The sequence below is a fragment of the Crocuta crocuta genome, unplaced genomic scaffold, assembly GCF_008692635.1.
Source record: "Crocuta crocuta isolate KB4526 unplaced genomic scaffold, BGI_CrCroc_1.0 scaffold166, whole genome shotgun sequence".
Classification (NCBI taxonomy): Eukaryota; Metazoa; Chordata; class Mammalia; order Carnivora; family Hyaenidae; genus Crocuta; species Crocuta crocuta.
Window position 1 is genome coordinate 3,850,727 of NW_027531018.1, and position 12,295 is coordinate 3,863,021.

At 36.9% G+C, this 12,295-nt stretch overlaps 1 protein-coding gene across 2 annotated transcripts in view; it reads right to left on the reverse strand.

The window, feature by feature from the left end:
• MAP9 (microtubule associated protein 9) overlaps positions 1-12,295 on the reverse strand; it is a 37,072-nt gene that overhangs the window by 5,268 nt on the left and 19,509 nt on the right. For both annotated transcript variants that reach the window (XR_013336807.1, XM_077770948.1), the window contains exons 8-13: positions 11,192-11,262; positions 9,465-9,633; positions 8,618-8,707; positions 6,658-6,819; positions 6,382-6,527; positions 6,070-6,202 (exon numbers count right to left, since the gene is read on the reverse strand). Coding sequence is in view for 1 of the 2 variants with exons in the window: in XM_077770948.1 (XP_077627074.1) it covers positions 6,070-6,202; positions 6,382-6,527; positions 6,658-6,819; positions 8,618-8,707; positions 9,465-9,633; positions 11,192-11,262 (771 nt within the window). In the remaining variant the exon portion in view is untranslated. The remainder of the gene's footprint in view (positions 1-6,069; positions 6,203-6,381; positions 6,528-6,657; positions 6,820-8,617; positions 8,708-9,464; positions 9,634-11,191; positions 11,263-12,295) is intronic.

Below are 12,295 nucleotides of genomic sequence, written 5' to 3' on the forward strand. Positions count from 1 at the left end.
ATGCGGGGCTCAAATCCATGAATGGTGAAATCATGACCTGAGCCAAAATTAAGAGTTGGACACTTAACCAACTGAGTCATCCAGGCGCCCCTGCATTTTTTCATATGGTAAATATCTTTGCAGCAAACATTGTATCTGTTACTTTTTGTTCTTTTTACCAAAAAAATAAAATTAAAAAATTAAGAAATATTTCAGTCATGACAACTGTGTAAAGAGTAATACAATCAAAACTTGTGAACCCACTATCTGCCTTCTAAAAGAAAACATGACCCATACTTTTGAAGCTCTCTGTGTTCATTCCCTTATTGCACTCCTTCCTCTCCACCACTGAGGTAACCATCGCTCTGAATTTGATACTTATCATTCCAGTGTATCTCTTAATTTTATTATACTATTTTATTATAAAATTTATTTAATATTCTTATCATATATGCATTAGTCCCCAAACAGTAACTTTGTTTTTCATGTTTTTACAATTTATAATAAAAGGGAACATGCTATATATTTTTGTAACATCCTTTCTTATTCATCTTAATATTTCTAAGATCCATCTATAGAAGTTATAGGTCTAGTTCCTTGATATTCCATAGAATATTCATAGAATTCCAGCTTAGCAAGTTATCACAATTTATAAATANCGCCCCTACACTGACTTTTTATGTTAATTCATTAATGATTTTAAATTTCGTATCTGTTCATGTTTTCCCTTGTTATTTCCATAGCACTTCTGGGTTTAGAAAAAGCATCTTATTCCCATGAGACTTGATACTTTTTATTTTCTTTTGGTTCTTCTATTATTTGGGATTTTATATTTAATGCTTTAGTTCTTTTGGAGTTTCTATTGCTGTAGGGTAATTGTCTGAAGTGATTTTACATCCAAATGTCACACAAATAACCAAATTACAATTTCCCTGCATCTATTAATTTGCGTTACTTTATTATATAGCATATTTTAACAGGTTCTGAGGGGTCCTGGAGGGTCTAATATTTTATTGGTACTATACTGCTTAGATTTGTGTTTATTCATTCACTTGTTAAGCACTGAGATCCTACTCTGGGTCAAGTAGTATAGCGAGGGCCATACATAAAGAGATTCTAAAATCCAAACACACATAAAATCCCTGTCCTTCAGGGGATTTTCTTTTCTTTTTTTTTTTCCAGAATTTTCTTTAATGTTTTATTTATTTCTGAGAGAGAGAGAGAGAGACAGAGAGACAATGTGAGCAAGGGAGGGTCAGAGAGAGAGAGGGAGACAGAGAATCTGAATTAGGCTCCAGGCTCTGGGCTAGCTGTCAGCACAGAGCCCAGTGCGGGGCTCGAACCCACAAACCGTGAGATCATGACCTGAGCTGAAGTCAGACACTTACTTAACTGACTCAGCCACCCAGGCGCCCCAATTATTTTTTTCAAACCTCAGGGGATTTTCAAACTTGGCAGTTAATAAACAATTAACTAAACCACAGATCACTTCAAATTGTGAGAATTCCTATGGAACACATGAAAAAATCATTGTGATTGTTAAAGAACGAAAGGGAGTACTTACTTCCAAAGAAAAGCCGACGCAAGGAATGTCGCTGAGACGTGATTGTGTTACGCGATGAGAAGAGAGCATTACAGGCAGAGAGAACAGTATGTGTGAGGGCTCTAACAAGTGGAAGAACCTTGGGATGTGAGAGGGAATGAGCGAGCCAGTGTGACTCCACCTGGGAACATGGGAGGGGGTGCCAGGCAGGTGAGTGAGGTGCGGTGGGGCCCGCGGGCCACGGTAACATCTGGAACATAGGTAAGGGAAGAGAAGCCAACAAGTAATGCTGGGAAGGGAGGCCAGGAAGTGAGAGAAACCAGGGGAACAGGGGGCCCAGGGGAGAAGACGGTTGCAAGAAGGCGGATGCAACAATGTAGGATGTTTGAGAGGTCCAGGGAATGTGGCAGAAAACAGCACGTTGGATGGCTACACATGCCGGCAAAACTAACTGTTAAAGCGTGGTTTCTGTAATGCTTTGGCAAAATAGACAAACTTGGAGTGTGTGGACGGTGAAAAGGGCACGGAGAACTAAGAAGTGTAAAGAAAACCTTAGAAGGTTAGTTTTTCATAGAAAAAGCAGTGAAATGTGGGACCACATCTGGAGGCAAATGAGGAATTACGAGTTACATATCCTGGAAATTGGCGGGGATTAATCCAGGCGAGAAGAATGCTGGCTCCAGGGTGACTGGAATGGTTAAGTTTTTATTTTATTGCTTGACGGGAACAGTCCTGTTCTTCATCTGTTTTGAAAATACCATCTTCCAGATTCTCACGTTTTCATGAAAGCAGATGAGTTTTAGGACCATTCTGTTTCCCTGCACACATTCCCGTCAAAGGGATGACTGGGCATGTAGGAAGTACTATGAAATTGAGACATTAATCTAGGAACACCTGAAATGTTAACAGCTCTCGCTCTTTTCATCCTGCAGCTCAGATTGTCTCTCCATTTCTCCAAGTCTCTGCTAACACCCGAAAGTTGGGTGGTTTCCTCACCTTGGCGTTTTTCTCAAAGAGCAGTAGTATCTGGGACCCCTCAGATAACACTGCCTCTGCAGGCTAGACAGTTGAGAGGGGCAGCTTTTTTTGGTAAGTTATTAGGTGTCTGTGGTTCTTTTACCAGGACATGTGTGGAACTGATAGATGTCACAAGGAGAATATGATAACATGAGGTTTCTATCGGCACACGGTTATCCACTTACAACGAAAGGAATGGACAGAGGTGTGAAATTCTTTTTTCTGTCTCTACATCTTGCTCTAGATCATGAAAATGTTTGAATGCCTGCTAGTCCTACTAAAGCAAAGAAGGAACTTCCTTTCAGAATCCTAATTGAGAAAACAAAGAAAACTGTAATTGGGTCACGGTCAATCATTTTATTATCCCAGAGAGAGACAGACCCTCTTGTTACGTAGCAGAAAAGCAGTGATGAGGCTGTGTCCACAGAAACTGACCAAACAAACCTCTTTTTGTCTGTTCCATTTAACATGGGAAGAGAGAAAGGGAAACATGAAACAAATTTGTTCTTACTAGTAGGTGCTAAAAAGGTCAGAATAGGAAATAAGCAACTATCAACCTCAATATCAATTCAGATGATCTATAATGTTATGTTAAGTAATAATTAATTATTGGTAATATTATTCAAGTAATAATTAATAATAAAAGAACCTTGTTATAAAGCCCTTCTGACTGTTGTCTGTTGGAGACAGACACAATTGATTAATCAATCTGTTAATTAATAACAATTAATCAATCTGGGAACCAACATAAAGAAAAGTCTTACTGATCTTTGGCTATAATTTTCCCCTAAAAGAATAACTCATCCAATATTCACTACTCACGTTAGATTTTATAACAAAATTTTGAGATGTAACTTTACATTAAAATGAAAGTCCTTAGACTTCAAACAGGGGTACTTTTCCAATCTATCTGCATACAAATTTTAACAAGAAATTGGTAGGATGCAGGAATAGTTCTGTAGCATATTGTACATGGATGTTTTTATATGTAGCACTATATTTGTTGAGGTTATACTGAAATTAAAACAAGTCATTTTCATCTTAGATCTTTGATGAATTTTTGTTCTCTAGAGGACTGATCAGAATGAGAGAGTGACTAAGTACTGTAATAAAACACAATGTACCTAACTATGACTTAGTCATTAAGGAGGTTCTATTCCATTTTCAAACCGAAAACTTAAACACGTACGTTTAGTTGCTCTAAGCGATACTAGCACACGGTATATGTCTCCTTGATATATGAAGAGTTTTACTTTTTCTTAGGATCTAGCACTATTTAAGAGTTTAAGGAAGGGGTGCTTGTGTGGCTCAGTCAGTTAAATGTCTGACTTCAGCTCCGGTCATGGTCTCACGGTTCATAGGTTCGAGCCCTGCATAGGTCTCTGTGCGGATAGCTCAAAGACTGGAGCCTGCTTTGGATTCTGTGTCTCCTTCTCTCTCTGCCCCTCCTCTGCTCTCTCTCAAAAATAAATACACATTAAAAAATGTAAAAAGAAAGAATTTAAGAAAGCAATCATGAAACACCACCTTCCTCATTCAAACCATTAAACCAGTTTTTGATCGCCTTATTCCTTACTGCTTTTCTGCCTGAAATCGGCATAAAGCAACCCTAAAGGCAACACATAAACAATAATAAATTCTATGGCTATTTTTATTAGGATTGCATTAAATTTGTAAATTACTTTAGGGAGAACTGACATCTACAATATCATTATAGGACCGAGTATTTCTATCCAAGAGGAGTTTTGATCCATGTTCTCAAGTCTTCATTTGTGCCCTTCAGGAGTGTTCTAAAATTTTCTTCATAGTTGTCTTGCACATTTCTTAGGTTTATTCCTAAATGCTTCATCTTTTTATCCTATCTTTAAATAGCCTGCTTTGTGTCCTGAATGCCTCTCTAACTACTGTTGATTCTAAAGTTTATGTGAAAAAGTAAATAATAACAGAGATACTTGAAAGTGGAGCTATGAAGGAAGATTAACCAGAACACATATGAAAACATATAAAGCCCTGATAATGAAACAGCATATGGAATATGTATAATGAGATCTGAGATTGACCCATGGAACAGAAAGTCAAGAAACAGATCCTAAATTCTGAGAATGTATCAGATAACAAACGCAGTACCTCATACCATTGGGTAAAAGATAGGCTATTTTATAGGAGATTATGTTTGGAAAAAATAAAGCTGGAATCATATATCTCATTATGAGCAAGATAAATTCCAAGTTGGTCAAATGTTAAAATGTCAAGATATTAAAATCCTTAAGTTACTAGAAGAAAAATAACAGCACTTCATTTAATTTCAAGTTATGAAGAAAATCTTCTCAACTATGCATGAAAATAAAACCCAGAAGACTGATAAACTTGACACCAGAAGATAAAATAAAATTGTTCATGGCAGAAAATAGCATATGCAAAGTTGAGAGATCAACCAAACAATGGGAAAAAGTGGTTGTAACTCCTACCAGAAATAGGCTAATTTCCCTAATGTGTAAATAAGCTTCTGAAAACCAATAAGAAAAAGACCAACAGAGAGATGTGCAAAGTTTATGGATTAACAGTATCCAAAAAAAAAAAAAAAGACAAATGACCCTTCTACAAATGAAAAGATGCTAAAAGTCAGTCCTACCCAGACATATACATCCACAAAGTATCCTGAACAGTATTTTCAACTAGCAGATTAACATAAATTCAAAAAGGTTATAAGAAATCTTACTAGAAAGGGACCCCACTGGATGCTAAACCTTGTAGAGCAACTTGATGCGTTCTGATTGCTGCAACAGGTGAGGTGCTAACTATCCATGTGAATGTGCCACCTACTGATGTAAAGTACTTTTCACATGAATGCATTACTCAGTCAAAAATTAATAAACATGTATGTATATATGACATTTTAAAACAGAAAACAGTATTTTGCTCGACATCAATGAAAAGTAACTATAAACATAAGTACACTGAAACAGACAAAAATATCTTTTAAAAAACCCAAGAACATGTTAAGTCCTTCTAGACATTTTCCTCCCAAACTTCTTACTTGCTTTCTTTCATTAAAAAGCACCAAAAGGAGACTTTTTCCTTGAGGTCATCAGAAAGATCAAAAGAGAATTTTAAAAATGGATTGCCTTTCTCACCGTTCAATTCAGTATAACTATGTGTCGTGACAAGTCCCACCTAAAAGCTGACAAGGGCTTCAGCAGTGCACTTATCGGCTCTCCATGATTTTACACCTAAGAGTCACTGCAAAGTAAGACTAGGCATGACTGGTAAGTGATTAAGGTGGGGATGTGGGTAAAGAGGAGTATTATGTCTGAAGGTTTATGCCTGAGTGCCTGAGGGAATAGCAGAAGCCTTAATAGAAATGAGTAAATCAAGGGCAATATGATAAACATAGGGAGAGAATTGAGTCAACAAGGCTGCTTTGAGTAGAAATGGCCAGGAAGCAGGGGCAAATAGAACTGGAATTAGGGACCGAAAAGTCATGAATCAAGTACATTAATAAGACAAGTGCATTAACAAATAATACCTACCAGCCACTTTTCATATTCATCAATAGCCTGTTTGTCTTTATCTTTTTTCTCTGCTTTTTTCAGTTCTTCTCGTCTTTTCTCATTTATTCTCTCTTTCTCCTTTTCTTTGAAAAAAGCATCCTTCTTTTCATTCCTACGCAGGACAGTATAAAACACCAGATAGTTAAAGGAGAGGATATAATAAAGAATTCCTAACATATCTTTGTGGTAATGATAGGCCAATGCATTAATAAATTTCAAGCAAATAATTTTTTAAAAGCCTAGAGTGTTATTCACTTGAAATGCAGCAAAACAGTTCTCCTTTGGGATTACCATTTCTCAACAGCTGTTAAGTTATCTTTCCTTTTCTCAGCGATAGTTTCCTCCTCTTTCTGCTTCTTCGCTCTTTCATATTCTTTCTCCTTTTTATTTTTCTCTCTAAAGTATTCCATCTTTTTCTCTTTCCATCGTTCAAACGCCTGAAAAAGTTCACAATGATTTTCTTACTGATCGTGGCTATGATCAGGCAAGGAGAAGCACCGTTGATCCTGACCACAGGTGCTGAGCGAGGCAGGGTAAGGAAGGCAGATGTCCGCAGCCCCCGCGTACCTGAAGTGCTTCTCCTTTCCTCACAGCATTTTCTTCCTCCGTCTTCTTCTTGTTTTTCTCCTCAAGTCTTTTTTTGGCAGCAATTTTCTTTGCTTCCTTTTCCTTCATAGCCTTCCAGGCCTCAAATGATGCTAATGCTTCTTCTCTCTTAGCAGCTCTTTTCTATTTCAGAAAAATAAAAGAGTCAGATGTGTATGGATAAACAGATGGCCAGGTATCAGGAGATGCTGACATACACATACAGATTGTATTTCATTCCCTTCATAGTCATCATTTCGCGTGTTAGGCCAACGTGATAACCACTACACTACGGAAACCGCACGTATAGTCATCATTTCTAGAAATTGTTTTTCCAAGCCGAAAATTTATTTAGAATGGCTTAGACAAGTTGATTTACAAAAAAATGTTATCTGAATTTTTCATTGCGTTTTCATTTTATTTTTATTCACTGCATTTTCAAATGTCTTTTATTTAAGCCATTTATCAGATATTGATCTGCTATTCATGGGAAAGAACTCTTTTTTTTAGAAATGTCTTTAACAAGTGTTGTCAAAACAAACTAATAGGCTGAGTACTACTGCAAAATGCTAATAATAAAACATTCCATTGAGGGGGCACCTGGGTGGCCAGTTGGTTAAGCGACCAACTCTTGATTTCGGTTCAAGTCATGATCTCAGGGTCATGATATACAGGCCCACGTTTGGGCTTTGTGCTGACATCCTGCTTGGGATTTTCTCCTTCTCTCTCTCTGCCCTTCCTCTGCTCTCTCTCTTTCAAAATAAATAAATAAACTTAAAAAAACCCCACATTCCATTACAAGAAAAATATCAGGAAAGTTACAGGCTTATAAAGTAAGTCAGAGTGAGGTAGGCTGGCCAAGTCACACACTAAACCACAGATCTTTGCTTTGAACCCGAGTTCCGATGGACATTAAAGCATAAAATCGTTACTAAACAAAAACAGCCCAAATGTTGAAACTACGTGCCATACTGGAAAACAGGTAGGTGAATGGATGGTAAGTATGTTGTTACTTTACTTTTTTTTTAACCTTTTTTTTTTTTTTTTACATTTTTTATTTATTTTCGAGAGACAGAATGTGAACTGGGTAGGGGCAGAGAGAGAAGGAGACACAGAATCCGAAGCAGGCTCCAGGCTCTGAGCTAGCTGTCAGCACAGAGCCCGACGTGGGGCTTGAACCCACGAACCAGGAGATCATGAACTGAGCTGAAGTTGGACACCCAACCGACCGAGCCACTGTTATTACTTTACTAACCTCCATCTAATCCCATATTCTTTGTTTGCTCTAAAATATTGCTTACCATTAAATGACTAAAAGCATTAGAAAGAGAAAACGTGATTCAGAAGTGAAGGTACAATCTACCTCACCGAGTTGTGCAGATCACTTGAGAAGGTGTCTGGCACTGAGCACTGCAGTGTAGCGCTGCAAAAGTGGTGACGGGAATGTGGGCTCACCCCTGCCGGGCTGCTCCAGGCAGTACCCTGCATTTGGGAAATAGGTTCCTCCCTAAATCCATATAAGTGTTGGGCAGCACAGTAAAGGACTTTCAGTTTAGAAAATGGGAAGGAAGGAAGCATGTTGGAGACTACCAAGCAGGCTGTAAGATTGAAGTCAATTTGTAACAGTGAAAAGTGAAGTAAGAATGACTAGGTTGCTGTAAGCAACAATGTTCATAATTAGTACTGCCAAATCTATGTCACCCATGAAAAGAGAAATCTGTGTATCTGTTTTCATGTAAAACGGATCAAACTAAAACTCTTATCAAACTCGTATCAAACTAAAAATGTATAAAGTACAGAGAAAGAAAATCAGAAAACAATTCTTTTATACATGTTATTTTGCCACTTAAAAACCAGTAGATTTTGAACAATGTTAAATATTTAGAGATATTTTAGTGACTTAAAAATCCACAATATTTTCCACTTCTATATTTCAGAATACCTGTTCATTTTGGATCCTTAGGTTCTCACTTTCAATCCTTTTAATTCTGTGCATTTCATGTAAATACTCATTTTTCTTTTCTAACCACTCCTGTGAGAACAAGAACAAAAACTATATAGTATTCAAACTTTCCCAAATGAATTAGAATTCTTATCCATTTCTGAAATATTTGATTAAAATTTTAAAAAGGCAAAACACAAAATTTAGAAATTCTGTATGCACTGGTATCATTTTTCTTTTTCTCATAACATTCTAATATAAAGATAAGCATGAACAAGAAAATATGCCTGTTATCTTTCTTAGTTTCAACAACAAAATTCAAAGATTGAATATAATGGCTACATAAGTTCACATTTTTCTCCAAAATTCTCAAGTACAATTTTCTAAAGTGTATTGCTGAGTATAATAAACAAGGCAAAAAATAGAAACTGTTTGGAAATGGGGAAAAATCAGGAGTCTTTTTCTATGTAAGCTTACCTCAAATACAAGATCTTAGGAAAGAAAAAAATTAAAACTGCTTTTTCATTACAATATACATTTTAAGAAGAAAAAGTATAAGAACATATATAGACCTTAACAATATTTTTGCTTTGGCTGGAATTTCAGAAATTGCCATGGCATATTCTCTTTCTTTAAAAACAGCTATGATTGGTTAAGCAAGGCTTGTAAAGAAATAATTTAGTAAAGAAAAAAAAACTTTGGGTTGCTCAGGTACTATAAAGAACATTTTCCCCAATAAATTAAGTATTAAATCACCATTTCTGACAGGGTCATTTTATTCCTTGAGAAACCAGCAACCTTATTAGGTGATTAGTTCTTCATTTCTTAAAAATGTTTTCCTTTTTACCTGATAAACAGCTGCCCTTATGTTATCTGCTCTTTCAGGTTCTACGTTCTGTTTCTGTGAGGGCTTTTGGTCCAAGACTTTCAAAGTCCCTAAATAGTGAGAAGAGGTAGTTGCTGATGGAGGTCTTCTTATGGAACTAGATTTCTTTAAAAACTCAGAGGTCATTAATCTGAAAAGATCCAAATAAATCAACATAGTTATTACAACTGCACTTGGTAGAAGAAAAATGCATTAGAATTTACAGATGTTCTATTTGAAATTCCATTATAAATTAATAAATTAATAAACTATAAGTACTTTGAAAATGATAAAAAAAAGAAAATGATATGTCTCCTCTTACTAAGGAGCTTCAAAGTGCTTGCTCTTTCTAGATATTTGTTGTAATTTTTAAAAAATGTTTTATTTATTTCTGAGAGAGAGAGAGAGAGAGAGAGAGAGACAGCATGAGCAGGGGAGGGTCAGAGAGAGAGGGAGATACAGAATCTGAAGCAGGCTCCAGGCTCTGAGCTGTCAGCACAGAGCCCGACATGGGGCTCGAACCGACGAACCATGAGATCATGACCTGAGCTGAAGTTGGACACTTAACCAACTGAGCCACCAATTGCCCCTCTTTTTAGATATTTGTACTTAGAACATTTTTAAGAAACATGGATTACATCTCAAGTTACATGGAAAAAATAATATGAACAAAGTAGACTTTTAGTCTCGTCTCATTTTGTTACAAAAAACAATTTTAAACCATTAGAATAGCATCTTCTATTTCAGGGGTGGGCAGGAAAATATGGCCCACTACCTAGTTTTGTATAGTTTATTTATTCTGTAAGCTTATTGCACTGCAGCTACAATCATCATTTATGTGTGGCCTGAGGCTGCTTCCCTGCTAGAGCAGCAGAGCTGAGTAGTCACAACAGAGTCAGTATGGCCCACAATCCCTAATCCACATACTAACTGGCAATTTACAGGTAAGGTTGCTGACTCTTGTTTTATTTGATTAATGGAACTTAAAAGAGTGAGAAGCTTTTGATTAACATTTATGAGTTAGGTAGGGATTCATTATCACCAGTGTGAATGATGCAATATAGAGTCTTATTTTTTTTTTAATGTTTTTTTTTTTTTAATGTTTTTTATTTATTTCCAGGAGAGAGAGAGAGAGAGAGACAGCATGAGCAGGGGAGGGTCAGAGAGAGAGGGAGTCACAGACTGAAACAGGCTCCAGGCTCTGAGCTGGCAGTCAGCACAGAGCCCGACGCGGGGCTCGAACCCACGAACCGCAAGATCATGACCTAAGCGAAAGTCGGACGCTTAACCGACTAAGCCACCCAGGCGCCCCTAGAGTCTTATTTCAATAAACCACTTTAGTCCACAGAACCTCAAGGTTTTAAGTACAATTATTTAAGTATAAATATATTAGACAAAGACACTAGAGAAGTATAATGCTGGATTTTAGCTTTATTACCACTTTCTAGCTACTGTCTCAGGAAAACAGGAAAGAAACTCTATCCCAGGAACAATTTAAAGTATAGAGAATCCCTAATAAATGCCTCATCATAAAAAAACATGATCAACTGAGGAGTCTAATCATAAACTAACTAGTTCATTCATTTCATGAGATGAGAACTGAAAGGAAATCAAGTAATACCAAGTGAAATTCACTTTACAGAAGTTGAGCTAAAATTAGCTTTGTTGGAAGTAAACTCATAAATTAGGGACACTGATAACTTTATTACCTGCCAGATGCACTGGATGCTCTATTATTTGTTGACTTTTTATTCTTCATATTTCTGTCTTCAATAGTTTTCTGTTAAATAGAAAATACCATAGAAGGATTACTCCCCATAACGATCACCGTTAGAGTTAAGGGACAAACCGCAAGGAAATCAATGTTTTTAAAGCATCTACTATGTGTCAAGTACAGCAGTCACTGGGAGCTAATAAGGACACTACACTTTAGGGAGGGATGATGGACATGAAACACAAAAACAAATGTGACTCAAGAAGGGGGGAAACTAGGGCCCCGTGACAGTGACCATAGTGAGGGATGACATTAATGACAGTGGTCAGGAAAGGCCTCCCTGAGGTCTTGACATCAGTGGTAAATGATGGAAGAAAGGGGTCACAAGAAAGAAGGTCTATGGAAAGAAAGTGGTCAGTGCTAAGAGGCTGACAAGGCAAAGAACCTGATAATGTTGACAAACAGAAAAAGGTGAATGATGCAGAAGCACAGTGAAAAACAGACAGAGTGGAGGGATAGATGAGATAGAGAGAATCACGTGAGGTCCTTAGGAAGTGGTAAAAGTGTTTTGCATTTTGCTCTTTTTTTTTTTTTTTTTTTTAATTTTTTTTTTTTTTTTTGNTTTTTTTTTTTTGAAGTTTATATATTCATTTTGAGAGAGAGAGAATCTGAAGCAGGCTCCACGCTGTTAGCACAGAGCCAGACACGGGGCTTAAACTCACGCACCGTGAGATCATGAACTGAGCAGAAATCTAGTCAGATGTTTAACCAACTGAGCCAGCCGGAACCCCTCTGCATTTTATTCTTATGATGACAATCCAAGAAAGAGACCTTAGCAGGGGAATGATGTGATTCAGACTTAAGGAAGGTCCTTTAAGGATAAAGCAAGGATTCAGTCAAAATAAATGTCATGGTTTTACTTATTATATATAAATTGCCTGTTGTAATTTATAACTGTCTCTGACATTTCTAGGATCCCATCTATAAGTTCCAAATACCCTTCTTCTTTTTAAGGAGTAACTTCACTTCTTAACACAGAAGGGTGCTAGCATTCAAGTGAGAGCACAGATATAAGCACATGGCTAACTTGGCATGAGAG